The sequence below is a fragment of the Thunnus thynnus genome, chromosome 14 (genome assembly GCF_963924715.1).
Source record: "Thunnus thynnus chromosome 14, fThuThy2.1, whole genome shotgun sequence".
NCBI lineage: Eukaryota > Metazoa > Chordata > Actinopteri > Scombriformes > Scombridae > Thunnus > Thunnus thynnus.
Window position 1 is genome coordinate 2,845,226 of NC_089530.1, and position 27,973 is coordinate 2,873,198.

The following is a 27,973-nucleotide window of genomic DNA, read 5'->3' on the forward strand; positions in this document are numbered from 1 at the left end:
GCATGGGTGGTGAAATGAGACTCATATGGAATCCATTAATTGTTTAGCCATGATACACCCACAGTTGTGCCTACTCTGTGGCATGTGGTGATGGAAAGTGGCAAAAGATCCAAGATGTAGAAAGTTTTGGTTGCAGAGGCTCACTGTGGTTGCAAAAGAAGTATGTGGTGGGATTAAAGGTGGCAAGCAGCTGTTAACTGTTAAACAACACAGGGACCAGATCTATGAAGGAAGCGTTTGCACAAAATGTGTGCATGAAATTGTAATGCATTTAATGTTTTTTAAAAGGATTAAAAAAAAAAGATCCATTCTTCAAAGAGTACTCCACTGATTTAGCACTCCTACAACATTGTCCGACTCATGATGGACAGTTTGAAAAAAAAAGATCAAAATTGTTGCAGCAGAACCACAGATATTGTTGTTTTTATGTCACGCGTTCTTCTTCCTTGCTAAAACCTGGCGCCTACATTACTTGCAATGCAGCTTGACCACTAACAGTGATTCAGTTGTGTTATGTTTGTAGCGGCTAATGTAGCCTGCAGCTGCTAGCCTCCAGCAGAGATGAGGAGCTACAGGTAGTGAGGTTACCAGACAGGAGGTCTCACTTCTTTCTGACTCCACACCCCCAGTTTTTTTTTTTTGACTTTTCAAACTTGTAGTCTTCAGCCCCAACCTATGTTGACTCAATTGACATCACTTGAGGCACTTTTTCAGACTTCATACAGCTCCCTCTGGAGACACAAAAAGCTTTATACGACTTTTTTCACACATGCAGTAGTACTCCCCAACATCTGGAAACACTTTGATGTGTAAAATCAGTGTTCACCTTTCAGACTAGATCACTAAACAATCTCAGCAGAGACTGTTCTTCCTCAGACTACAATATGTTATGTCTGCCTTTATGTTGTGCTGTTGACACTGTGCACTGAGCTTTTTTCCGTTCTTTACCGAAAACAAATTCCACCGACTGGTCACGTGGTTATTAAAGTGAAGCAGAGTGAAGTGAAATGGTGCATCTGGCCCCTGAAATGTATCTCTGAAATGCACATCAGACTAACCAACAGATTGGATTGACAGCAGCTCCTATCCCACCTGACATGTGCTACATGGAAGACACTCTCACAAAACTGCACTGCTGCAGTATCAAGACCTTCATCCAACACATTGATAACATCAACCCATACATCAGGTTCACTAGTAAACAGGGAGAGGATGGTGCACTACTGTTCCTAGACACGTGTTCATGTAAAGGCTGACACGAACATAGAGACCACAGTGTACAGGAAACCCACTCGTACAGTCCAATATCTCAATTAATACAAGATCAGTGGTGAGGACCCTCCGACACAGAGCACAACTTCTTAGTGAGGAAGAGGATAGAGAAAAGGAGGTGCAGCACGTCCAGGGATTACTGCTGTCTGGTACAAGGAGTGGATGACGAGAATCCGAACCAGACTTAAGATCAGGACTGACACTACTAACTCAACAGCGACTCTGGCTAGAACATCTAGCTAAAGTCTTCAAGTCACAAGGAGTCAGCACTTACCACAAACCATTCAACACCTTAAGATGGGATCAAGACAAGATCCCTCCCCTGAGAAGAACTGGATGACATCACATGCCACAGCTCTGGGAAACACTACATCAGTGAAACACAAAGACTGAACAGCAGACACAGACAACATCAGCTGCCTGTAAACACCAGACCAAAAACCACTCACAGCCTCTAGTGTGTGTGAAGAGGTCAAAGGTCATCGACCAAGAGTCAGTGGACATTCACATCTGACATCAGAGACCATCTGTTAGACAACTGAAGTCTTCTATCCACTGAGGAAGCACATGTGATGCGTTTGAAAGACAAGAAGGATCATCTGATCATTAACGCTCTTGTCTAGTTCTCGTCACATCAGCTCTGTGTTGGCTTTATGAAACAGCTTCATCCCACTTCAGTTTGTTAAGCTCATTCAAGACAAGCTTTAAATACGTCCACAGAGATATGGTAAGCTAACTGGCTGAATAACAGCTTTTCCATTTAAATACTCTTGTGTATAATGGCCCAGGAGAGATGTAAGGCAGTGGTACTTAGGCCTTCCACACCAAAACCTAAAATCTAAAACATTTTCACAGAAATGTGAATCGAATCCAAAGTGAGGAACACAGTGTTAATCCTCTGAGGTGTGCAGGATCCCAGGCACGCCTGAGCGCTGTGTTACTGATATGATCCTGGCAGTCATTGCACTGGTAGAGCACAGGTGCAGCAGTTATATTTGATCCTTGATCTGTGTCGCATACAACTTTGTTCACAACAGAAGCATTTCAGCACAGACACGAGCTGGCAGTGATGTAACTATGATTATCTTCACTGGTTGTTGGTACAAGCCGAATAACAGCCATTGTAAGTACTCTGCTCTTCAGCTGGTTCTTCTGTGTAACATGATGGCAAGTAACTACAATGTACCTTAAATGTAACTGCAACCTCTTGATGATCATTTATGTCAGATATAATCTTTGAAATGTCTCTGACTAAATGCTGCCTCTGTGTGGCTGTTTTGTTACATTTTACATACTAATAGCGTCATGAAGCACCAGTGGGACATTACAATTAGCTTCCATGCTTGAATGGCTCCGGTGCTGAAGTTTAAACCCCTGTTCTGCAACTGAGCAGACTGGCCTTCCATCCCGACAACAAATAGTCAAGCATTTGTGAGATAAGGGGGATTTCAGTACGGCCAGCAGTTGCCTGAATGCTGCAAAGCTTGACAAACTTTATTTCTACCTCTGGTGACATCCATGCTCATAGTGTTATTGCAGAGAGGGTGTGCCACTTTTCTTGCTATCATATTCCACAGTGGCAATTACTACATTGTATGTGATCATCGGTGGGATTTTTGGCTGTTGTCCCAACTATGTTCTCTATTTGTACTATGTTTTTGCCTTGATATCTGCTGTTGGGAGCAATGACCTTTTTTCATATTAACTTAAAATTAGAGACTTTATAAGGAGAAAACTTCAATGCTTATGAACTTGAACTTAAAAAAACATCTTTATTACTGTTTTGGAGAAGGATACTACACAGATTACAGCTATAGTGCAATTTACTGTTGCTATTGCTGTTAAGCTTTCCGTTCCCACGCAACACATATGATGTTGTTGATTCACCCTCAAAATTTGTCGTAATTTTAGACCAATCAAAAAAGCTCTGCAGACAACATCATAGGCCAATGAAATCATTATCTTGGCATAATAGTTTTGAGACATAAATATGAACAGTGTTTAATAAATAGGATTATATAACTGTTAATATAAGCATCAAAACATAACGGTAACACTTTACTGTAAGCCCCCCTATTTAACATAAGCAGTATAAAAATATTGAATAAATGGTTTATGACAACAATTACAATTTCTTACATGAAGACAAACTTTATATGATTAAAACTGTGTTTTACTATATTGTCATTCATGACCTGTTCATACAGCAGCCCACAGGAAGACTTATAGTTGTTGACAAAAGCATTAATAAACAGTTATATCTGTTACAACTACGTTATAGTGTGTTATAAATCATTTATTAACTGTTTATATCCTGCTTGTAAATGCTAAATAGAGGGACTTGTCTCCATATCTCCATAAAAATCTATTAACTGTTATGATAAGTATGGTGTGTGTGTGATCTGGAGGCCAGTCATGGTAATTATTTATGGTCAACAGACTCTTTTCACAGCAGACGCTTTGACCTGTCAGAGCAGGAAAAGCACAGGTGTAAATAATAACATTAACAATGGCTCCATTCCATCAACTGTCCCAGTAAGCCATGTCAGTGAGCATGCACAGCACTGGAGAACTGCTTCACCTAAATAGAATACAGCCATCATTCATGTTATTAATTCCACCTGTGCTTTTCCTGCTCTGACAAGCCAAAATGTCATCTATGAGAAGGGTCTATTCCTGTGAATGTTGCTTTATGGGCCCATATTTATGATCTGAGGCCATTATTCAGATATGCTCTTATAATAACTTTTAATTGTCTTCTTATCTTGAGATATTCAACTGTTTTAGCGTGGCTATCACTTAATTGTGTTGGATATAAGTGGTTGTCACATGTAATAGTTATTTATCCTCTTGCATTTTTGCTTTGGGTGCTCCCTTCTCTCAAAACTCAGTGGGAGGCGTGACTCACATTCTCCTGAAATAAAGTTGTCACAAGAAAACAATGTTGGTTAACTTATGTTAAATTATCTTGGACTCCTTAAATGGTGCTCATTAATACATTTTTATGTTGAGATAAGTTGAAGCTGTGAACATATGATAACACTTTGATATCTCAAGATAAGAGGATAATTACATGGTGAGCTGAGAGATAATGAAGCAATTATCAGCAATTATCAGCAAACATTTCCTGGGATGATTACCAACATAGGCTACTTGTGATATTTGTGGAACTAAACCCAGTCTGCTTATATATTTTAGTTTACTCATTTAAACTGGAAGTCAGTATCCGCTTACAGAAACCTCACTGGAGAATGTGTGGGATGTGTGGGTGTTGGGGTGGGTCAGTCAGTGAGCGAGTGCGTGGGTGGGGGCTTTGGTTTGGGTCCCCTGACACCCTTGGGCCCCAAGAAACTCCCAGCAAACGTTCTTGGGGTTAGTGTGTAGACTCCCCCTCCTGACGTCACGTCTGGAGGCAGGCTGCTGGCGCTGACACTGTTCACCTCCAACAGAGAAACTTTCCTGGAGTTCAGGCTCTTCTGACTGGCGACCAAGTCAAGTACTGCTCACAGGAAGCCGCAGCAGCTCGGAGACCCTCCGTGCTAGAAGGAGACAGAGCAGGCAGCATTCACCTCTACACTCGAGGAACATTTTACGTTACATGCCCTATTTAATTTCAAACTTTTCCAAGTGAAGCTAACGTTTTTCTTTGGGTTGGCTTATTCAGTGCATTCCCATACCGGGTTGGAGGTCGATACATACAGGAATATGCTCAGGAATACAAAAGTTTTTCTTAAGAACTGAAAGGATTTTTTCACTGAGCCAAACCTCTTTTTTCCTCAAACTTTTTTTTTTTTTTTTTTTTTTTTTTTTTAAATAACTTCGTATTGGCTCGTATTCGGTGTGGATATGGCTTGGATTAGATGGGGCCTCTTACTTTCCTTCGGTTTATTTCTCTCCCCGGTATGTGTGTCAGCGGAGCAGCAGCAGAGCCAGAGCGGCTTCAGGAGGCTGTACGTGCTCCAGCCCGGGCCGGGGCCGGGGCCGGGGCCGGCGGGAGCGGACGGCGGGGTGAGAGTCAGCTCCATCTCGACGCGTCACGGCTCGGCGGGGCAGCCGCACACGTATAACGTGGAGCTCACCGCCAACTTCGGCGGCCAGGTCCGGACCCGCAGGATGGGGAACCAAGCGGCTTCAGCCCCGCAGTTCAGTCAGCAGCAGAGCGGACAGGAGCAGAAGCAGCTGATGAAGCTGTCTGGGTAAGAAACTCTGGACAAGTGTCAGGAGGGAGGAACCTAACTGTTAAGCTAGTGGGAAAATGAGAATGAACCTATTGACTTCATGTCAGCTTTTATCACAAACCAAACAAGCTAAAACGGTTAAACTTTTTAGGAAAGTGTCTTTAAAATAACATTTCTGTAAAGCTGGTGGACACTGGAATTATACTAGCATAGCCTCACCTTATCTTAATGGCACAGACCTAATTTCATCCTGCAAATTAAAAGTGTTTGGGTTGGTCTCCCCTTCAGTGTACTCAAGCACACAAAATGTCCCATTGTTACCAGCTTCTGACTTTTCAGTGACACTTAATCAGAGTTGACAGCGTTGATTTGAGTTGTTTGCACTGGCTGGTCAAAACTGCCTGACCTGTTAAATGAACTATGTTTGTGTTGGATTTAATTAATGATATTGTCTAATTGCATTTGGTTGATGCCAGGTGCAATTATTCTTAACTCAAAAGACACATGAATGTCAGCCATAAAAAAAAGTAGAAACTGTATTCCTGCGAACCACTACTGTGCACTCGATCCCTGGCTTTGTCTCAGAGGAATCTGACTACTTCCAGCAGTATTTTGTTAGGTCGGACCCAGGCATCTCTACAGTCCAGAGTAGAGTCTGACTGAATATCTGTAAATCACTGTTACACAGTGTGTTAGTGTGAGTATGACAGAAAGAATGTGTTGTACTGCAAAGTCACACAACAAATCAACATACAAAAAAATAGGTTGTAAAGGCCCGTCACACTCTTGGAATACACAGGTGTTTTCACTTATTTTGCTTAATTAGACTCCCCTGAGAGCTGTGTGGGTGTGTACAGATTGTGTTTGATTGACATTTCCCTATTAGTTTACTGCACCTGTTAGAGAAAAGAACTTATAGCTTTATCATCCATATTGGTTCATTGAGTTTGGTGATTCCTTGTAATTCTATCATTGCTCCACCCAACTTCAACCTGAATAGAGTAGTAGACTTTTTCCCAGCAGACATTTTAACTTGTCATAAGACCTGAGCACACCAGGGTTTAAAACAGTGAAGTTTCACAGCAACTTCAATTCATTTCAATGGAATTGCCATGATCAATGGATTTGTAGCTAGACTGATTTATTTATTTTTTTTGCATCAAATTCAATTTTGTTGAAGTTGACTCACATATTTGTGCAGTTGACCACTATCAAGCTGCCTTGACTGTGCTGACAATTTAGGGGATAGAGAGTCCAAAATTGAGAAAGCTGTTGTCGCTTACTAGCTTTGTTTGCTTTTATTTAATCTCCTTTATTCGGGTACAAACTGTTCCCATAGAAGGGCAACGTTTGCAGACAGTTAACAGGCAGGAGTTGATGGTACAAATAACACTTTTGAATTAACTGTGTGAAGATATTGTCCCATGAGTGTCTGAGCTAAGCTCACAAGCTAACAAGTTTGTTAACTGACCCTTAGCAAGTTCGTTAGCTGGGAGAGCTTTATTTTCCCTCCTCAGTAACTTTTTTTTTTTTTGAATGAAATGGGGTGAGCTTTTCTCTGTGAACAGAGAGAAGCTTTGGGAGCTACTGTGACTGAGTGCAAGCCTGGCTGGGCTGGCTAATGAGTTAGCGCTTAGCTTGCCAGCTATAGCAGTTCACAAACTAGCACTGTCAGTAGTCACCACGTCACCAAGCTCTCAGACCCAACTATGTGGAATGGACGAGTGAATGTCACTTTGTGGTGTGTCTGCTGGTATAGCAGGAAAAGCACAGGTGTTACTAATAACATTAACGGTGGCTCTGTTCTATTCAAGTGTCCCAGTAAGTCACCCAACTTCAACCTGAGCAGGGGTCTAATTAGCCTAAATAAGTGGAAACACCTGTGTGGATATGCAGAACCTTTAAAATCAACTTTGCAATGTGTAAATGTAAAGGAATCAATTACAGTTTTTACATTTTTTTAAAGAAAGAAAATATATAAATACCTGCTTGGTACAGTTTCCTTTTATGTTAAAAATCATACTTTTAATGGTCATGCAGAGCAGCTACTGTGATACACTCACAGAACTCTTGAACCAGGTTATTGTAAAGACCAGTTAGCAATCAGAAGTAATCACAAACACAGACATCACAGTTCCAATGGTGGATAAGAAGCAAAACTGATGTTGTGTTTCAGAGCATGTTAGCCAAATGGCAACCCATCTCGAAGTTAGGCCCCAAACATGCTCCACCGAAGTACGTCAATGCACAAACTTAAAGCTACGCAAGATGGATTTCACGTGTTGCCACGATCTGTTGCCTTTGTCACCTGAAATTCCAAAAGTGAGCTGCAGTCTTGAGCGTTGCTGCTAAGGGTCGCTATAGCATGAAACAACAAGAGAAAGCTGACCCCTTTTGTTTGGATTCACTTTCGCTTAAGCTCGAGCTGAACTTCACCATTTCAGACAAGAGTTTTCCGTCCTTCCTCTATGAGAGATTCAAAGATGCATGTTGAATCTTCTGGGTTTACTTTTTTTTGCTGTTGGTGCAGTAAGTACAGCATTTCTCTACACACGCCATGTTTGTTTACTACTGTGGTCATGGAAATGCTCTGACTAGCTTTAACTAGCTTACATCGCCTCCTTGAGGACTGAGCTTGATCAGCGCATGTTGAGTATGGTCACTTGTTTGTGCTGGCTGGGCCAGATGTTGCCATTGTGTTTGTGTGCTTGTGTAGAGCATGTCTGGGGCCTTGGGGGCTGTGAAAGCTATATCTTTTTCCACTAACACAAATACATATAGTGATGTTTTCAGATCAGTCATCACAAAGAGTTCTACTTGCCTGTTGAAACCGTTTCACAATGTCTTGATGACATCAGGGTGTTACAAACTGTGGGTGTGGAGTTTTAAAGACTCACATTTACCAGTTTGGAAGAGTCTATTGAGAGATGCTATGAGTTGCGCTATTATTGTGTTTATATAAGAGACATTTGTATCAAGAAATTGAAATGGAAAATAGAATTTCCTACAGTGTATACAAGGAACACATTTATATTCAATGTTAACTGCAACATCATTGTCACTGTGTGATACAAATAGGTCTCATTGAATATACTATGTAGCCTGTTTAGAGGGGTGCAGTTCCTATTTTCATGGTGTTGTCGAAAAAGGTCCTAATCAAAAGGAAACCAGGTTCCGGTCCATTGTAGACAACATCTTCATGAATGTATAAAATGCTGCTATTCATGCTAAATTAGACACAGCAGTCAACCTTTGAAAGACCATTAGTTACAGTATGAGGTAATTAGGATAGTCAACAAAGAACACAGCTCCATCCACACAGGGAATGACATTTCAACGGACCACTTTATGAATCAAAAACATGTTAATTGTTCCTGAAGCTATCGGTCATTCTGCTTTGTTTTCTACCCACCATGTGTATTCATATGCCATGATGATGCTGCTCGGAAGCCAAACTATACAGTAGCCCTGTAATACACCACCTTTGTAAATGATGATTTATGTACAGTATTTAACACTGTGTCAGAAGGAAAACAGCATGAAGATGGTATGGAATTATGTAAATGAGGATAGAGGAGAGCAAGGACAAATATAGGAGTGTTCAAAGGAATGGACATACACTTTAGTCTTGTGTGTTCCAACTGAATACATCTAATTAACTAAGTTACTGACCAGTGTCTGAAGTTTGAAACAACCATTACAGTAGGTTAGTTTTGTCCTTATTTGAATGCAGGCTGGACCTATCGCCTGCAAGGCTCCATGTATTTTAATTCATGCAAACACAGCTTCAGTCAGAAGGAGAAGAGGGAAAACAACCTGTAGAGTATCAAGAGCCCACCAGGCTGTGTGTGGTCCAGCAGCTTGACTTCAGCCGCTCAGTTTGCTGGCCCATCAGAATGTTTTGATGTGTGATTAGTGAATACAGTTTAGCTATGAATTGCTGTCAACCCCACCGAAAGCAAATGACACAATCATTACCAGGGTCAGTGTGGTGTTTGTGTGTGTGTGTGTGTAATGTGTTTTCACCTCATTTTGTTGAAAGGTAATGATACAAAATGACCTGTAACAGAAGTGTGTTTCATTTACAAAGTGGCACAAAGTTGCTAAATGCAGCAGATGCTTCTTATAATTTCATCAATGTAACATTAGAACTGCTTTGAGTGTTACGGCCCCCCGTCCCATGACTTTTCCTCAATGCACATTGTGTTAAACCAATCTTTTTTTTTTCTTGTGTAACAGCTGAATATGTGATGACTCAGATTTAAAAAAACATGCCAACTACTTTGAAATGTCCACTTAAAGTTTTTGAACAAATCACAGGCAAGACGTAATGGCAGCACTGTGTCACAGCTGACTCTCAAGTGTTGGAGCTTCTCACCAGTGCATGAACAACCCTCCCCCATTCACTGGGGTCGACCACTGCAAAAAAAAAAAAAAACTGTGAGAAACACTCTTCTTCACTCACTTCAGTCACTTCAGCCTGACAGCGTGACGCAGGTCAAACCAGCATCGGTGCACTGTGTTAATGGGTCAATGTGTTTCAGCTGATCCTCCTTCCTCCCTCCTTCCTTTAACAAACTCCCAGAAAAGAGAGAGGGAGAGAAAGAAAAAGATAGAGAGATGGATATAAAGAAGATAAAGAGAGTGAGGAAGAAGAGAGTAAAGAATGCATGTGCGGGTGAGTGAGAGGGCGTTTGACGGAAAGAGAAGGCGAGTGAAACTAAAACTAAACTGCTAACTGTGTAAAGCAGGCTTTATGTTACATGAATGAACCTATTACTGTATGTCCACAGTGATTGGTTGAAATATTCATCAATACACAGGAGTATGATGACAAAGACATTAAATAAGATACATTATGATAGTTAGATTCATTTGAAATATTTTAGATATTATAATCTGTCACATGAAGAAGTCAAATATGAACTTGGACAGTGTATCTTATATTAAAGACCATGTGCATGTTGATACTGTGATATTTTTTCTTATCCTTTGATGGGATCATTCTAAGTATTGTGCCAATTTCACTAGATAGTTCAGTGATAGCCATGAAATCATCTTTATTTAATTCAATTTGTGACTTTTTTTCTGAACACTTGAATGAAATGTTAAACAAATTGTGGTCTGGAGAGAGCATTTTAGGTCTGAATATTTCTGACAGAAGGCAGAGAGATCACAAGTTCATCAGCAGTAGTGAGGATTGGTGCAAACCGTCATCTCTGTTGTTATTTGATTGTTTTCATCAGTTGGTGAGCTGATAAGATCATTGTTTACTTGATGGCATCAAAAATATGCTAGTTTCCCCTTGTTGTATTTTTCCAAATCATGACACACGGAGGTGCATCACCTGCAGCAGCTGACTGATTTTGAGCAGGTCTTAGTGACTTGGGAGTCTCATGGAGTGCCTTGGACTTCTCAAAGACTTTAGGCCAATCCACATAGAAAGTGTTTTTAGAAGCATCCGTCACTTTACTTTGTAATGTGTTACAGTAATGTAATTACGTTTTGAAGTAACGAAAGTTAGTAAGTAAGTAAGTGAAAAATGTGTAAGGGATTACTTTTTTAAATTTAGTACATCAGTTACTAATCCCACTAACAATCCGTTACATTTACACTTGGGTGTTGGTGTGCTTGCTGAGCAAAAGTCAGCAGCCGCACATTTCTCTGTTCTCTATTTCTCTGTTTAGCGTCGTCAGGTTAGGCTAATCCATTGTTGCTAACCTTGCAGCTAACCCCCTTCACTTTTCCAACAGTTGGGGAAAAAACAGACGTGACTTTTCTTGGTCTTGACAAGCTGCAGCTTTTAGTAACTGACACACTGTAGTCTGTAATGTACATTTACTGCCAGATTGACAACTTACTGCTAACTTTTTCCTGCTCCGCTCACATTCACGTCACTTTTCTGCTGCTCGCTCTCTCACTCTACCACTCATTCACCTGGTATGCAAACATATTATGCACTGCCCCCTAGGCAACCACACAGAAGTTAAATCATGTTTCAGAACAGCGCTGCACAGAGACTCCCAAACACTGTTGATTTCCAAATGAATGGAAATAATTAATAATATAATTATAGGGCAAACACTGAGTAAAGTAATTTAATACTTTCACAATAAATAATGTGTAATCACTAATTCATTACAGTTTTCAAGTAACTTGTCCAACACTGATGAATGGTATCTGTATTGATTGATCAGGGCTCCCAGTATGGCTCTGAGTTCTCTGGTTTAACTATAGGCAGATTCCCTTCCCCCAATAAAATCACTGAATTCAATAAGTTAATACAATTCCCATTTCTTCCTTTGGAGCCTATGTGAAAACACTTTTGGTTTAGTAGATTTCTGTTGTCAGCCTGGTGAAGACAGTTTGGTTGGCTGCTGTCCTTTCAGCTCCCCACAGTTACTGTAGTGAATATAATCAAAGATCACATATAATACAGCCACCTGGTGTTGTGGTGATATCAACGGGGTAACTATAAATCAAAACCTACACTCCAGGTATTTATGTTTCTGTGTGTTTACCTCCTAAAGATACAAGTGCAGTGACCAGTGTTGGGCAAGTTACTGAAAATTAGTCACAGTTACTAGTTACTTCTCTCAAAAAGTAATTGAATTACTTTACCAATTACTGCATATAAAAAGTAATTAGTTACGAGGGAAAGTGACTTTTGCATTACTTTTAATGCAAAATTGTAACTTGTCCCACAATCTCAGAGTTTAATCCACTCAGTAAAAGGTCCATTTTGTCCAAATCAGTTCAGTTGAATCCAGTTTCACAAACATACAAGAAAGAAAACGCAAAAAGTCTGCTCGGGGTTTTCCCACAGATCCAAACTCAAACCAGGAATAGCAGCAGCAGCAGTTCAGTAACAGGTATTATTTACAATATATAACGTCATTACTCCAGAGACAAAGCCTATGTTTTACCGAGAGTTGGCTTTACAACGCGGCTCTGAGACACAATAAGGTCAAATGATGTGTTTGTGTTTATCTGTTATCCTCTGCAGCTGTCCGCTATTTTCATGTAAAACAAAAGTAATGAGTAACAAACCCATTTAAATTTCAGTAAATGAAATTGTGTAATTTAATTTGAAAATGTAATTAGTTACGTGACTATTTACCACCAAAAGTAGTGGAATTACAGTAATGCGTTTATTCCCAACACTGGCAGTGACTCATCATCGTTTAAGATGTGATGTGAGCTCTCAGATTGGTCGAGCTTCCAACAGCTTGGCTCTATTAAGTCTCTGTTGACCTTTCCTAAACCAAAGTTTTGTAGTAAAACAAAGTTTGTGATATTCACATTGGCTTTGAAAAGCTAACAAACCTGCCACAATAAACACTATACCTCAGCAACTTGGGTATTGTATATACTGCCATCAGTCAAATTCAGTATCACGAGGCCAGACCACATCTCATGAGCTCTGTGTTTGTGACAACATCCAAGTCTGGAAAACATCCGGCCGGCAGATTGTGCCAAAATCACTTAACTATGGTGAACATTTAGATGACGACATGACTTGCCTTTAAAAAAAACCCTGGTGTTGTGGACGAAGCAGTCAAGGTAACACAGGTTTAAATTTTAAAATTGGGTTTTATTTTCCCAAAAAAAGATTGAACAAATACAAATAAATGAAGGTAACTGAATGAACTAAGTTATCAGGCTCTTAAAAAGCGGTCAACAATACATATCTCTACAGAAAAATAAGGTTCATAAAACAAGAAGTTAACTCAATTAACAGACCTAACAGAATGAGTCATGAGGGAGACGTATATATACTGGCTGATCAAACCAATAAACACACACACAGGGGGAAGACAACATAGACAATAACTAAAAGTCAGCACAAAGAAACCCTGATCCTCCCCATGCTGTCTGAGCTTTTGGTTTGATCCTTGGCTCGGGCCTCCGCATATAACCAGGCTCCACCCTCAGACACAACTTTTTGCCAGACCAGGAAATAGAACTCAGCAGGTCAGGTAACTCAGAGTCAAAGAGAAATTAATTAACATAACTTCGTTAAACAAACTAATAACATCATAAAACAATGCCAACTAAATGTGTACACTTTATCTGGCAAACAGTGTGGTGTCAAAAAGTTGCACACCTCAGATGAAATTAGCATCGCCTATTACCTCAACTCCAAAGTAAAAATCAGAGGTAAAAATGTGTCCAGTCAGGTGTAGGATGGTAGTCGATGTTGACATCTGAGTAAAGGAGATAATCTATTTGAAATGCCATCTCTTTTAAAGGTCAAAGACTTGTTTACCTGTTCAATACAGACACCTCAACTCTCAGTTTTGATACACTGATGGCAGCAGGAGAGGAGAGAGGGAGAGGGAGAGGGGGGGGAGACAAGCTTGTGTTCCTTTCTTCTGTCATTGAGTTCCATGTCTCTCTGCTTGTTTTGTATTTGCAGCGTGAATGTCTGTGGAGGGCAGTGCTGTCATGGATGGAGTAAAGCTCAGGGATCGCAGCGGTGCACAAAGCGTAAGTGTAAACCGACCCCCTTACAACACAACAACGTCTTCACATTATACAGCAGCTCAAGTCTACACATAAACTCTGGCAAAAGTGCTCCAGGCACTGAAACCATATTCTTTCCAACGCTTAACAGGAACTTTGAAGCTCTATGTTATAGGAGTTTCTCTTGTTTCCTCTTACACTATGCTCCTTCTTCAGAAATGTCCTTTTTGTTTTTTTCTTTTTCTTAATTTAGTGAAATTTTTGTTCATCATGACAGTGAAATAAGTCAAAGCAAATAGGGATGAAAAATGAAAGGCACTCATCAACTTTTAATGTCTTCTGTCAGCACATAACCATAAATTCACTTTGCCCTTGTCAAGGAGGTGTGAATCTACTTCTTAGAAATGTCAGTTGATGAAGAAGTTCCACTTCACCCTGCTGTTCATATAAAGGCGACATCACCTCGGAATTCGGAAGCATCATGAGGGAACTGAATGCCAAGCTAGCTCATAATTATAAGCCTGTGGTTCTTCATCATATGCATATGAATGGCCATTTTCAACTTTATCAGTGTTAAAATGGGATGGATATTTTTAGTCACAGTGTGTTGGGAGGATACAGTAGAAATGTTCTAGAGGCAGCATAGGCAGAAGAGCGTGGTTGGAAACCTAAAGTCGGCCCAGTGGAGGATGGCTGTAGGGGTTTTGTCCCTGTTAACTGAGGTGGGAGGAGGAAGAGGAGGAACCTGAAGCACTGTGGGTTAGAAGAAAGGTGAGTGACAGGGCCCAAGATAGGTAAGTGCAGAATCTTGAAAATGATAGCTGGTGATGCTAGAAACACAAGTGCATGTTGGGTGGCTTGATAGGTTACCTGGTCGGTAACATAAGAATTAAGGTATTCAGAAACAAAAGTACAGCACCCTTTAGCTTAGCCAGTCTCAGGGCTCTAGTATTGTGCTCGCTCACTCACTGACATGACTTACTGGGACAAATTAATGGAATGGATCCATTGTTAATGATATTAATTACACCTGTGCTTTTCCTGCTTTGACAAGTCAAAATGTCTGCTGTGAAAAGAGTCAACTGAGAGTTGGAGACAGTGATGGTCATCTCTGTTTGAGAGGCAAATACACATAAAAAGTAACAAACTACAAAATAATGGAGAATAGGAATCATAAAAATAAAATCGATATAGAATCGATATGTGTGAAAAATGAGTGCAAATCCACTGATAGTGATGATTGAATTGGAATAAACTGATCTGTAAAGATGAGATGTGTTTTGCTCGGGTGAGAGCAGGATTTAAAAGCAGCCTTAAGCTACGTGAGGTCGAGGCTAGAGAATGGTGTCACCTGTCATGAGGCCCAGTAGATTTATGACAGCACAGCCTGTAACTCACTGTGCAGCATAGTGATAGGTCAAAACATCATTTAATGTGAATCCTGGCATTCCACAGGAATGCTCAGCCAACTTTTGTCACATTTAACTATGTGTGTTGTCACTGTCAACCTGGCTGAGCCTGGCTGTCAGCCATACCAGACATCATATGCAATTTCTGCATTTTGAGCTTACAAAAATGAGTCTAGATGTCACTGCAGTGCATATATAGATTTATTTATTTTTTTCCAATTTTGGTTTCTACATAACTATCCCACACCCTAATTCAGAAGGGATGACATCCTAAAAATTGGTCTCTGCTGAGAAATCACACTCTTAGAAATCACTCTAACCTCCAAGATTGTCATCAGGAAATAACTGTGCCAGATTTTTTGCTAATGACAGAAGGGTGTGAATATTTGTGCACTGGCTTTGGCTACAGTTCAACAGCAGCCTAGCTATAAATTAAGAAAAGTACACAATATTCACACTATCTTGCTCAGGGTGAAATGGATATAGTGAAAAAAATAAAATACAAAATTCCCCCTGCACACACACATACTTGTTGACTCTTTGTACCCTCAACATTTTAGTCCTCTTTACTTTGAATCATATAGCTTAGAGTAGAACACAAGGATTTGTGCTTGTCTGTTTCCAAGTGGTTCCAGGTAAACATACATTTTGCTCTTATATACAAACATTTCATGATTACAAAAATAATGATAAATTCCGTAATAGTTCTTGTGCAAATGCATAAGTTCAGATCAAATCAGTGCAAACATGCATTTTATGAATGAGGCCCAGTGTCTGGACCCTCCATTGCCGAGTCATGAGAAGACTGTTATTATACAGTCCGACTGGCAAAAGCACGTGTCTCAGAGTGGAAGAGAAACAGATTTGAAATGGATTATACATCTTGGCCCAGACCCATTGGCCAGATCATTTTCTTATTTGCAGTGTCTCGCCAACTTGTTATTTAAGAAGTAAACAGCCTTTCTCCAGTGCTGTGCCCATCTGCTGGAGTCTTGGGAGGGAAAGACTACTAGTGTTCTCTGGAGAGCAACAGGACTCCCTCGTGTTTGTGTTCAGCAGATCTCACAGTGTGGCTCTGCCACTCTGTAACCTGCACATCACCTTCCACCACAGCAGAGAGCACAGTGCAAAAGTGTCTGACCCACATTTACCATTGAAAAGAATCAAAATAAGTACAGGTGGTGCTAAAGTTCAGTGTCATCATGACTACCATTGCAGGGCTTTGAGCCCATATCAGCTGAACACTTGAAACTTGTGGGCGGAGAGACTCCTTTTGTTTATACAGGCACAGGAAACACTGTGCAAACCTTCTGGACAATGACCAATAGGGGACATTCCTCTGGTTCTTTGGCTTTGACAGTCTGTGTCATCCAGTTCCCCCCATCCAGATGCTAAAATTGGAGATATAATGAATGGAATGAACAAAGCAGTAGTTTATATGTTTGTATGTGTACACCTGCCCCTAAAGAGAGAATTAATGAGTAATTAGAAGGTTTATCTCAACCTGTGAGTGGCGTGTATTTAGGTCAGTAAGTGGTAAGTTTTCTTTTTCTTTGTTTTTGTTTTATAGTTGTTTTTTTTTACAGTATTTTAAATGAGGGGGCAGTGTGCTATGTGTTTTTATCATTTCTTGCAATTGAGTAGAGAAAACAATGCACAGATTTGAAAAGATTATTTTAGGCACAAAAAACAGCATGTACCACTGTGCTTTTTTGCCTTTAATACTGACGTTTTACCCATTCATTTCATTGTTCACATAGAAAAACATGACAATAGAGAGCTGAATCCTAATGTGGTGCCACTGCCACATCCACTGCAGCATCCAGCATTGGAATTTGAACTCTTTCTATTTTTTCAACAAAGTTTAACAACAACAACAATGATTTTATTAACATCCAAAAAATACAGCTCCCATGAACCAGCAGAGCAACATGTGGAATCCGTCATCGCTTGTTATCGTGATGAATTTCCAACAGATCCCTCCTCCGCTCCTTCATTACAAACAAGTGATGCTGTCAAACAGAGTAACAACATGAATTAACAATGGACTGATTTTGTCCTGGTGCAGCCTTACACATAGCCACAGGAGCCATTTAGTCCCCATACATAAAGTGTTCTTTCAGGTTGTCGGTTCAACCCCCATCCCCTCACCCATCCTAACCACGACAGGCTTTCTTTTAATGTCGTGGGAAGACTTAAAACCAGTGAAAACAGTAACTGACATTTTCTGTGTTATGTCACACATGATATACACTCAAGAGGACTTCAAAAGACATACCTTGTCACAAATAACGCAATGACCTCTTTCTATGGCATACCTGGTTATTGCTGCAGAAGTCAAATTCTGAACCTTCTGTTATTAATGGTGGTCAGTCAGGAATGTTCCTTGTGCTCTTCCCTGACTGCCATAAATAAGACAGAAATGGACACAGATGTATGTTGGACCTTCACGTGTTGCTGTAGAGCACAGCTTATTTTGGTTTGCTTCTTTTCTTGGTAGCAGTGGTGAACATGTGACTCAGCGGTACAAAACTCATCTGATTCAGGAGAAATGATCAGGAGACATTCCAGTTACTCCTCCAGACTGGATGAAGTCAAATGTTGGCCAATTATTGAATTGCAGGGCAGAATAGCTCTTTGTCGAATCCGCCTAAAGTGTCTACATCACGGCTATCTCGCAGACAAAACATCTTTGTAATTTTGTGGAATTGCTCAGTTTACTTTCCTGAAAGAAGGCAGCCAAAGTTTGAGAAAAACACTGGTGTATGGACACTATAACTGGGTATTTGTAAAGTGAAATAATAAAATGGACACAGGGCACTTCTACAAGACAGGATGATATCATTAGGTACTGTAATAACATAGGAGCCGTCTTAGTTGATATTGTACTTTAGTTGTACAAATTTGCCATTAATCATGGTACCAAAACCAGCTGACATGCAGTGAATCTTGGACTTTTGGGGGACCTTGGGTGTGTGGTGCCCTCTTCGCCCAGCTGTTAATCTAGCCTCACCATTGTGTAATGATGCACAGAGAAGGAATGTCTTCTCATCTTCATAGTTGTAACTAGAGCCCAAACAATACTGATATTTGAGAGTGAAAAATAAATATATATATAAACCCCCCCCCCCCCAAAAAAAACAAACCCATTTTCTCTCCATGTGGGTTGGCCAGAGGAACACCTGGCAACGTGCTGACTCAAGTAGTTTGCTCTTCATTGCCTAGTGGCCAAGCCCATTACAGCTCATTATAATGTCCATCAGCAGCACTGACACTGGAGGGCTGCGTGCTGAATGCAGGTGTTATAAAGTGAAAGGGGAGGTGCAGTAAACGTTCAGCAATGTGCTTGACACCTCAGTTCACAGGGCAGTGGGGGAGTCAAGTCGATTAAGATGTGACTGTCGCCGGGTATTGTATCTGGATGATGTCCACGCTCACCTCACTTAACCACCTTTGCAGATACAAAGTCTCTGAATGAGTCACCCAACAATGGAATGCTTTCCTGCAGCAAAGGCTAATGGCCCACTGCAGGTGGTAACGTCACTCAGTATTCTCAGGCGTTGGCCAATCTCATTGTCAACAGGAGAGGCTGATTTTTCCATGATAAAATCTATCATTGTTTCCGTCATCTCATTTTAATTGCTTTCCTTTTTGGTAAAGAAAGGGCATGCTGGTTTTAAAGATAGGAAGAGGCCATTTTTAGCAGAGAAATGCAAAGAACACACATGTAGAAGGCAGTTGATTCAGAGATTTAACACATACCTGGAGGCAATGAGATACAAAGGAAAAATGAAAAAATATATAATAAATATAAAAAAATATGTACAGACGTCAACAGGAGAAGGCTGGTATCATTGCATAAAGCATGTTTTCCTGAGAAAAAAGGAGGAGAAAGACTTTTGGATGATGAATTGTCAGACAGGACTGTGACTCACTGAATTGCCATTTCATTTCACTTTAACTATTCACTCTGACCTTGTGTTCATGTTAGCCAACTCCTGTTGGGGAGGGTGGGGTTATCTATTTTCTCCTTACCAATCAGTAGTGAGTGATGTCTTTCCTGCAGACATCATTTCCCTGGGTGCAGATGTTGCAGTGGCCGTTGTTAGGGACAATTCAGCTTTCAGCCCAACCATTGAAGAAATCTGCTGATTGAAGAGTTATATCAACCCGTACTGCTGCATCGATCTCATCCACACTTATGGCCATTTTTCTTTCTCTACTTTTCATGGATGTAGTTGTGTAGCTATCTATGTTCGAATATGACGTGTCTACTCTTAAAGAAACAGTGAAACAAAAAATACATAATTCAGTGTTAATTGTTCATTCATCTCTTGTTATATGCCAAATATATTCAAAAATCATCTATTTTCTATTCCTGTAAAACATTGACATATTTTTTCATGACTCATCTTTGATTGCAGTGTATACATACAGTACATTTATTCAATCACATGTGATTTGGGTCATCGTATAAAACTTTTACATGACTATTAGCTCATGGGTCATGGCGTAGTAGCTAGCAAAGGCAATAGGAGAAGGTGAGTATTTGAATTTCCCAATTTTGTAGTTTGTGTAATAAAATTAAAAATTTTATTTACATTTTTAAAAAGTGTTTCATGGACAAAAAGACAAATATACACATGAACATAAAAGAACGGAATAACAAATACTACAAACTGAAACCAACAACAAAAATAATGAAAAAAAAAATTTGTTTATATTTCCAAGTATGGTTGAAATTTAATTCATTTATGTTTCCCTCGTCTTCCTCCTCCTGACCTACTGTACATTGTGCTCATATGCAGAATATTTATAAATGAAGTTCATTCAAACACAAAAAACAAACCTGGGGCCAGGTAACATAGGTTGGTTTTTGGGTCTCTGGGTATATAATGAAGCTGCCATTTGGTGCATGCTCTAATAAAAACCATGGTTACAACTTGGATTTATTTTCATTGCTCTAGCCATCAATTACACCAGTTATAACCTCATACTCACCAAAGTAATTGATGAGACTTGTGAACACGGCAACAGGGCAACTAACACAAATGATCAGACAATCAAACACAAACTCCCATGTTTACCAAATACAAAGAACAGAAAAAATGGTAAAATTTCAAATCAAAGTGTGTAGACTCAATTTTCTTTTGCAATGATGAATTATTAGAAATGTTATAGGCCTGCCAGCCTTCCGTGTGTTTGTCGCCCATTTGAGGACCTATATTTAGGGATGTCACCAAGATTTCAAGATATCAGCAATTTCTTTAGTGATTACAGTGTTACCAGAACTGATGGCCAGAGCTACAAATCTAAAAACTAAGTTGTAATAAACTAGTTTTCGTTTTGAATTGAACTTCAAGTTGACAGAGTGTACACAATGCACAGAGAGCTGATGGTGGGAGTTGGAGGAGTGGGGGTCAGTAGTGAGTCAGTAGGGGTTCAACAGCCTGAACAGGCATTGAACCCTTTGTATATAAGATGGCAAGCAATATTAACCAAAATGTTTTTCCCTAGTAGGTGTTTCATTCTGTTCCGTTCTTGCCATATCATACAGAATTAACGATTGTGACTTTATTAACTTAGACCATCTTCACATTGCATTCAGTTCTAGCCAGCGTTACTCATGGTCAGTGTCCCACTCTAATTGCTCCCTGGAACAACACAAACTAGGAACAACAATCCTATTGTTACAGTAGGTTATGATTTTTTTTTTTTTTTGTATGTATAAGTACTTTTTTGCCTAACGATGAATACATCAATGGAGTCGAGTCAAAGTAGATTTAGTTGATGACTGTGAATAACTTGGATATTTCATATGATGGTGTCTCAATACCGTCATCATTGCTGGCCAGTGAAAAGATAAGTGTATCTCTCACCCAGAGGATTAGTGAGGCCCATCGATTCTCAACAGACAGCCTTATCAGAGCTAATCTGAACTCTGAGGGCCAGCAGTGACTCAGATAATGTGGAATTCAATACCTCATATATCGATGTCATATCTTTCCACCGCTACCTGCTTCTGAATTCAGTGAACATCTGTCCCAGCCACATGCAAGGTTAAACAGGCTGTTGCAGTTACCCATAAAGTTTGAGCAATTTTCTTTCCCTCACTTTGGAATTTTAAGATCTTGCAACAAGGCAGTGACACAAAGAAAATCATTATGCCTCTCAGTTTTTGCTTCTCACCTTGGATCCCTACCACATGCACATAGCCCCACACACACACACACACACACACACACAACCCCCCAAATATTTTTAACTCTTACAAACCCCTAGCAGACCTCAGTGTGAGTGGGTGAGGGGTTCCCTGCATGCCAGGCCCAGCATACTGTGATCAAAAGAGTGAGAACATCACCATGACTGATCTATTTCCTGTCCCCAGCTAACAAGTAAATTACCGTCACTTAGTCCGTCACCCTCGTCACAGAACAGAGCCCTTATGTAGCTGACCTCAGTCTGAGAGAGAGGGAGAGAAAACTATTCGTAGAACAGATGGCAGCCTCAGCTCCAGGCCAGAGAGGGGTGGGGGAAATGAAAACTATTTACGCTAGTCGGAAAAGAAAGCAAAAAAGCTTCGCCCAAAGTGGAAAATTAACTGTGGGGTTATTTCAAAATGCTAACATAACTCAGCTCCGGGGGGGAAAAGACAGCAATGATGTAATCTTTGAGGTAATCTTTCTATGGAGGAGGGTTGTTGGGGGTGTAACTCAACTGATATTAGATTTTGAAAGTAGACACTAAGGCATATACTTTTTGGACTGAGACTGAATTTAGACCCTACAGTACAGTATATTGTGTTAGAACATAGAATGGTCTGAAATTTGAGCACTTCCATGCTAATGCACTCTTTTACACTGTAGGATCAAAGAAAGCCTCATATGTGTTGAACACGTTCCAAAAATGAATTAAATTTTTAGGTGATATCTTAGAGTCTTTTTGAAAGTGTCATTGGTTCAGTTTTAGGATGGTTATGCCTTTCTAGACCAGGCAAAGAGATGGGAGTCAAATGTCAAGAGGCGACAACAGTTACAGAGTTAAGGCCCAGTCACACCCGGAACTGAAATCATTTAATTTCAATAAATTTGCTGTGAGTAGTGGATTCACTTGTGTGGGCAAAGTTGACCAAACGCAAACCATCTTGACAGCGCTGACCATGAACGCTCTTAATACATCCATGACCTTTGAGACAACGGAGACCCAGAGACTCATAAGTGGAGGAGGCTATCATATTAGCTTTCAAGCACAATTCAATATGATTTAACACTAACCTTGCTGTAACAGATTAAAAACTGCAGCATGGTTTAGATAGATCTACAGTATATCAATACATATACAAAATTAAATACAAGTTAAAGGTAGGGCCACCTGGAATATGGATTTTAAGATTGGTCAAGGTTGTACCTGAGAATGTTCATACGTGACATTTAATGTAACCTTGCCTGATGAGATGTGCAAAGTGGCCTTGAAAATAGATACTGTGTGTGTAACCAATGCCATGGTCTGCAGGTTTACACTTTGTACTAAGTTTGGGCCAAAACCTAAAAAAAACATTCTGGGACGAGCTGTTCTGCAAAGAACACGATGGCTGGCTAAAAACAAGTGTACCTCTACAGAAGTCAGACACAAAGTATAAACTGAAGGAGGGTGTAGACTCTGAGGAGGAGTGCTCCTAGTACAGAAGGGTGCGCCAGTGCTCATCACTATCTCAGAGATCCTGCCGCCCACGTGAACATACTGCAGCTGGCCACTGAAGTATTGCTCAGTAGCCAGCTGCGTACATTGTAGGTATGAGGCTACCATGTTGGGTGTAGTTGAATTGCTAGATTGCATTGGAACTGGATGGTGTTGAATGCATTGTAGAAATCATAGGACATGACTGTCAAGGTCTTGGCATGCTTCAAACAAGTGACAGAAGTATTTGTGTGAAGAATAAAAAAGAAGGCTTGTGTCAAAATGCTGCCCACTTTCACACCTCTGCACACCTGGACAGTCACTGTGGAAAGTGGACGTGATTATAACTTTACAAAACATCCAATGAGACATAGATTGTTAGATAGAACCAGTGCAGTGCCCATACAAAATGTGCCTCTTCAGAATGGGCCGATTGCTTAATATTATAGAACCACATATACATGTATGAATTAAAATGATAAGGATTCAATAAATTAAATGGTTTAAATCCAGACAGAGACTTCACCAGTGAGACTAAACTGAGGTTGAATTGCAGAAGCAGTTTACGGCCTTCCATTTGTTGATTCTGCTGCCAGTCAAACATGTCTGTGCTCCTGTTGGCTAGTTTTAGTGCCTCCGACCCTGTGTGTGTGCTCGTTCCTCCATCTCGGGCAGTTCAACTGAGCAGGGTGTGTGCCTTTGTCCCGCTCAGCAAGACAGAGCCCAGAAGCCCCACCCTGCTGTGGTATGACGGTGTATTTATCAAACAGCCCCCATTGCACAGGAGCTGATCGGTACACTGTTCGCTTGTTTATTCAACATTAATTAAACATTTCACATGTCCAAACAACTTCACACTCGACAATGCACTTCCTTGGGTCCTCACCAGTACACCCGCCAAGTGTAAAGTCAAGTCAAAGCCCAGAAGCCCCGCCCCACTGTGATGTGATGGTGTTTATATCAAATAGCCCCTGCTGCACTCAAACACAGAGCTGAGCGGCTCGCTGTTTGCTTGTTTATTCAAAGTTAATTAAATGTGTCACTTGTCCAAATTGCACTAAAGGAGCATCTGTCTTTACAGTAAATCATCTGTTGAGTGTCTGATGGGTGTTTTATTCGTGCTTTAGAATGTAACCGCTGTGAGACAATCAGAAAATAACGTATTTCTGTCATTCACAGGCTTTCTCTCTCTCAGAGAAAGCTTTCCAGCCTTTCTGTCGCTGGCATGTGCTCTCGGCTCGCTTGCCCTCTCTCTCTCTTTTGCTCTCGTCTTTTTTAAAATGAGTCAGGAAACCCACAACAAAGCCTAACTTTTAACGTTATCAAACAAAGAGAGATGTCGTCCCCTTGACTCGTCTCATGGCAGAGTCGTACAGCTCTGATCATGAAGTGCTGTCGCAAAACCCAGAGGGCCTGCCCCACTGCTGCAGAGTGGAGCGGCTGATTGCTTGTTTATTCAGAGTTTAAGTTTATTAATATTAATTGTGCTGCGTGTCCAAATTGCCCCAAATTTAACACTGCTCTCCCTTTGTTACCCGGCCATACACCCACCAAGTGTGATGTCGATCTGATGAACGGTTCAAGAGATATGCGAAGGACATACAGACATACAGACACACAGACATACAGACAGAAATTCCTTCCTTTACCAGACAGACTAGTGCAGTGCCCATTCAAAATGTGCCTGTTCAGAACAGGCCAATATCTCAAAACCTAGAGAGAACAGTGCTCCTCCCCTAAACACCACAAATGCAGGCTATCAGTAGACGCTATAATTTACCCGTGTTCCCTAAATGCCTCACATGCAAGCTATCGGTAGATACTACAATTTACCAATGCTCCCTTAACACCTCACAGAATATCTGGAAACTACAATTTTAAGTTGAACTTAAGAAACTTTTTTCAATTCATTCTCTATAGTTGTTCTTATCACTACAGGTGATTATTCTTATTACTACAGGTACATTCTACCTGTACATTTCAATGGCAGAATGGCACTGTCCGTATTTCCGCTTGTTGAATCCACGTACAGAAGAAGAAGCAGAAGCAATGTTGTTTATGGGGTATTTTTATATATTTCTAAAAAACCGCTCATCCAAACAACTTCACACATTGACATTGCACTTCCTCGTTTCCCCAACAATCCACCTGCCAGGTACGAAGTAGATCGGATTAACAGCTCTCAAGATACATAAACGACAAACACACATACATACATACAGACAGACAGACGGACACAGACCGAGAGATAACATGAACTCAATGCCACAAGTCTGAAGTAACGGAGAGCAATGAGAGGTCTTGTTTTTGGTTCTGGGACAAAGCTAGAGGTCTTCACAGCTTAGTTACCCTCCTTAAACTCCAGAAGCTTACAGAAAAACACAGTAATCAGTTGTCATTGCCACTTGGATGTTGAGCTGAACCATAATTAGAATTTTTCTCATGCAGTGTAATGCAGTACCTTCAATATGACTTCAATGCTGCATGGATTCCACACAAACAAAATGTTTCTTCATACTACACAGAAAATCATCATATTACAATCAGATCACTTCAGGTTAGTTTGCCCCCAGGCTAGTGATGTTGTATAAATTCTATATATATCGTTCAGTCATATCCATCATACAGTATGAGGGGTGTCCCAGATCTGATTTTTAATAGAAGATGTTATACATCAGACAAAAAAAACTGCTGGTCTGGAAGAATTTGGACAACCTCAGAGAAAGGTATCTTTTCCTCGTGCCAGCAGATGTCTTTCATCAACCATGTAGTTTTCCCTTCATTAATCATTTTCACAAATCTCAAAGTCACTAATTAGACTAACAAGCTTAGTGAGGTGGTGACACACCCTCACAGACCCAGGGGAGAGTGAGAGGGGCTGGCCTCTTTCTGAGTCATTTCTCCTGCTGGCTTTATACACACGCACACACACCACACACCACACACATACACACAAGCACGCACACACACACACACACACACACAGCAGGGCGTATCATTTGAAGGTGGCCTGGTGTGTGTGTGTGTGTGTGTGTGTTCTGTCCCTCACTACTTCAGCAAGTCAGTTTAGGGTTAGGACTTTAGCTAGTTAGTTTTTGGTTTAGTATAGTATTACTTATGGTGACCATTAAGATAACAGTGTGTTTATGTTAAGAAATGAATATAGTCAGAGGAAGGTCCAGGCGTGTGCGCGTGTTATCTGTGATCAACTTCCTTTGTATGGTTTCTCCAAACATATCTTTGCATGTAGGTGCATGTGTGTGTTGAAATACAGCATGTAAACCTCTACCGTGTTGTCTTTGAGGCAGGCTTTGTAGATGATGAATGGATGCCCCTATCATCTGCCTGCAGAGAATAGAGCCCTGTGTAATTACAGGCTTTTTACTGGTCTCTTTAGCCCCCCTCAGACATGCACCCCTTTATGTTAATCTGGTGGCAGTTTAACATGTTGATGTCACGTCTGAATATGCAACATGGTCACTTTTACTTGCACTTTGCACAAGGGCATTCCTACTGCTTTGGACCTGTAACATTTTCATCACTTTTCATCATGATATAAGTTTGAACTGAATGCTGTCAGATTAATGTAAAGATAAAACAGAAAGTTATTTTCATTGTATTTAATTTCACTGTTCAATGAAAATTCTAAAAAAATGTATAAGTGGATTTACTGTGAGGAACGGTGACATAGTGGTCATTATTTATCCCTATGTTATCCATGCAAGCGCACAAGCTCAGCGCGGTAGGTCTCGGGCGCAAGGGCTGTGTGGGCGTCTCCATTCACACCTGCTATTTTGGTTCACTTATGTGCAGCAGCACAAAGTGCAAGGGTTGGGTGAAGGTGAATATAGATCAGTGAGTGTGGTGATTAGTAAATACTCTCTCAGCCAGTCACACCACTGGTCTCATAGCTCTGAAATAACTGAGCCAATCACAGTGAAGAATGACACCATAGCTCAGCAAATGGAAATACGCTTTTTCAGGAAATCACACTTCTGCAGCCAGAGACAGATCATGTGGGTTTTTTAATGATTTGTACAATGATGATAGAAATAAATAACAACATTTGTTGAAGCCATTAATATGATTGCATCAAACTGATGCTATTTCAGTTTTATTTCTACTGCATCTTACATCGTAAATGGCTACATCATCAGGACACAAAAGCTCTCTCACCTCAATGCATTTCAAGAGCAAAACATGAATTGCTGCTTTTGTTCAGAAAAAAGTTGGAAATGAGACTCTGATGAACTCTGGTAACCCCACGTAAACAGACAAGTTATAACCAACCAGACTGATGTGTGTAGGTGTGTGTGTGGTTACTCTGTAGCAGCCTGATGTCATTTTCAGGTGATTTAATGACAGTAAACACAGTTAATGGCTGTACATAATGGCTAGGGATGGGGGGAAAAATCGATTCTAAGATGCATCCTGAATGCGGGCATGGACAATTCTGCATCGATTCACAAATGTCAAAAGTCAATTTTCTAAATGTTAGTTAATAACGTGATATTGACAGAACAAAAAACTCAACTGTGAGGGCAGGGCAGCTGCAACAACCAGACAGTGTACAGCGCACGTGCTAGAGTTCATCTTCACAAAAGGCAATGGTTGCAAGCATTTTTTGATTTAATTACTAAATAAATACATTTGAGAGATGAATGTGAAATATATTGTGAACTTTCTAGCTTCCAGCTTGAATCAAATCGTGACATTCCCAAAGATTCCCACCCCTAGTAATGGCACTGTGCTTTGGTGTGACACTTCTCTAATCAAAGGCTGCAAGGATTTCATGAACTGAAGGAGAAGCTTCTCATACAGTATAAAGCAGCTGTGGATAACAGATACTGTAAGAATCAGCCACATTCATCAATGCAGAATGACTTACTGACGTTCCTACTTCTAATCTCATTAAAGTATTCTTTATGCCAATTTAAACACATCTACTGGTTGAAGAGTGTTTAATTCACC

General features: G+C 40.4%; 1 protein-coding gene and 1 long non-coding RNA gene across 7 annotated transcripts in view; one reads left to right on the forward strand and one right to left on the reverse strand.

Annotated features, from left to right (window-relative positions):
- The window catches only part of ltbp1 (latent transforming growth factor beta binding protein 1), a 157,858-nt gene that overhangs the window by 2,314 nt on the left and 127,571 nt on the right, over window positions 1-27,973 (forward strand). For 5 of the 6 annotated variants that reach the window (XM_067609327.1, XM_067609328.1, XM_067609329.1 and 2 more), the window contains exons 1-2: window positions 4,735-5,468; window positions 13,870-13,940. In XM_067609327.1, coding sequence (XP_067465428.1) covers window positions 5,119-5,468; window positions 13,870-13,940 — 421 coding nt within the window. In that variant the 5' untranslated portion in view covers window positions 4,735-5,118. Of the gene's footprint in view, window positions 1-4,734; window positions 5,469-13,869; window positions 13,941-27,973 lie in introns of those variants that run through there. The other variant, XM_067609332.1, reaches the window with a different exon arrangement.
- LOC137196613 (uncharacterized) lies at window positions 3,025-5,259 on the reverse strand. The gene is made up of 2 exons (XR_010931268.1): window positions 5,147-5,259; window positions 3,025-4,811 (listed from the first exon to the last, which is right to left on the reverse strand). It is a non-coding gene; the product is annotated as an uncharacterized lncRNA (long non-coding RNA).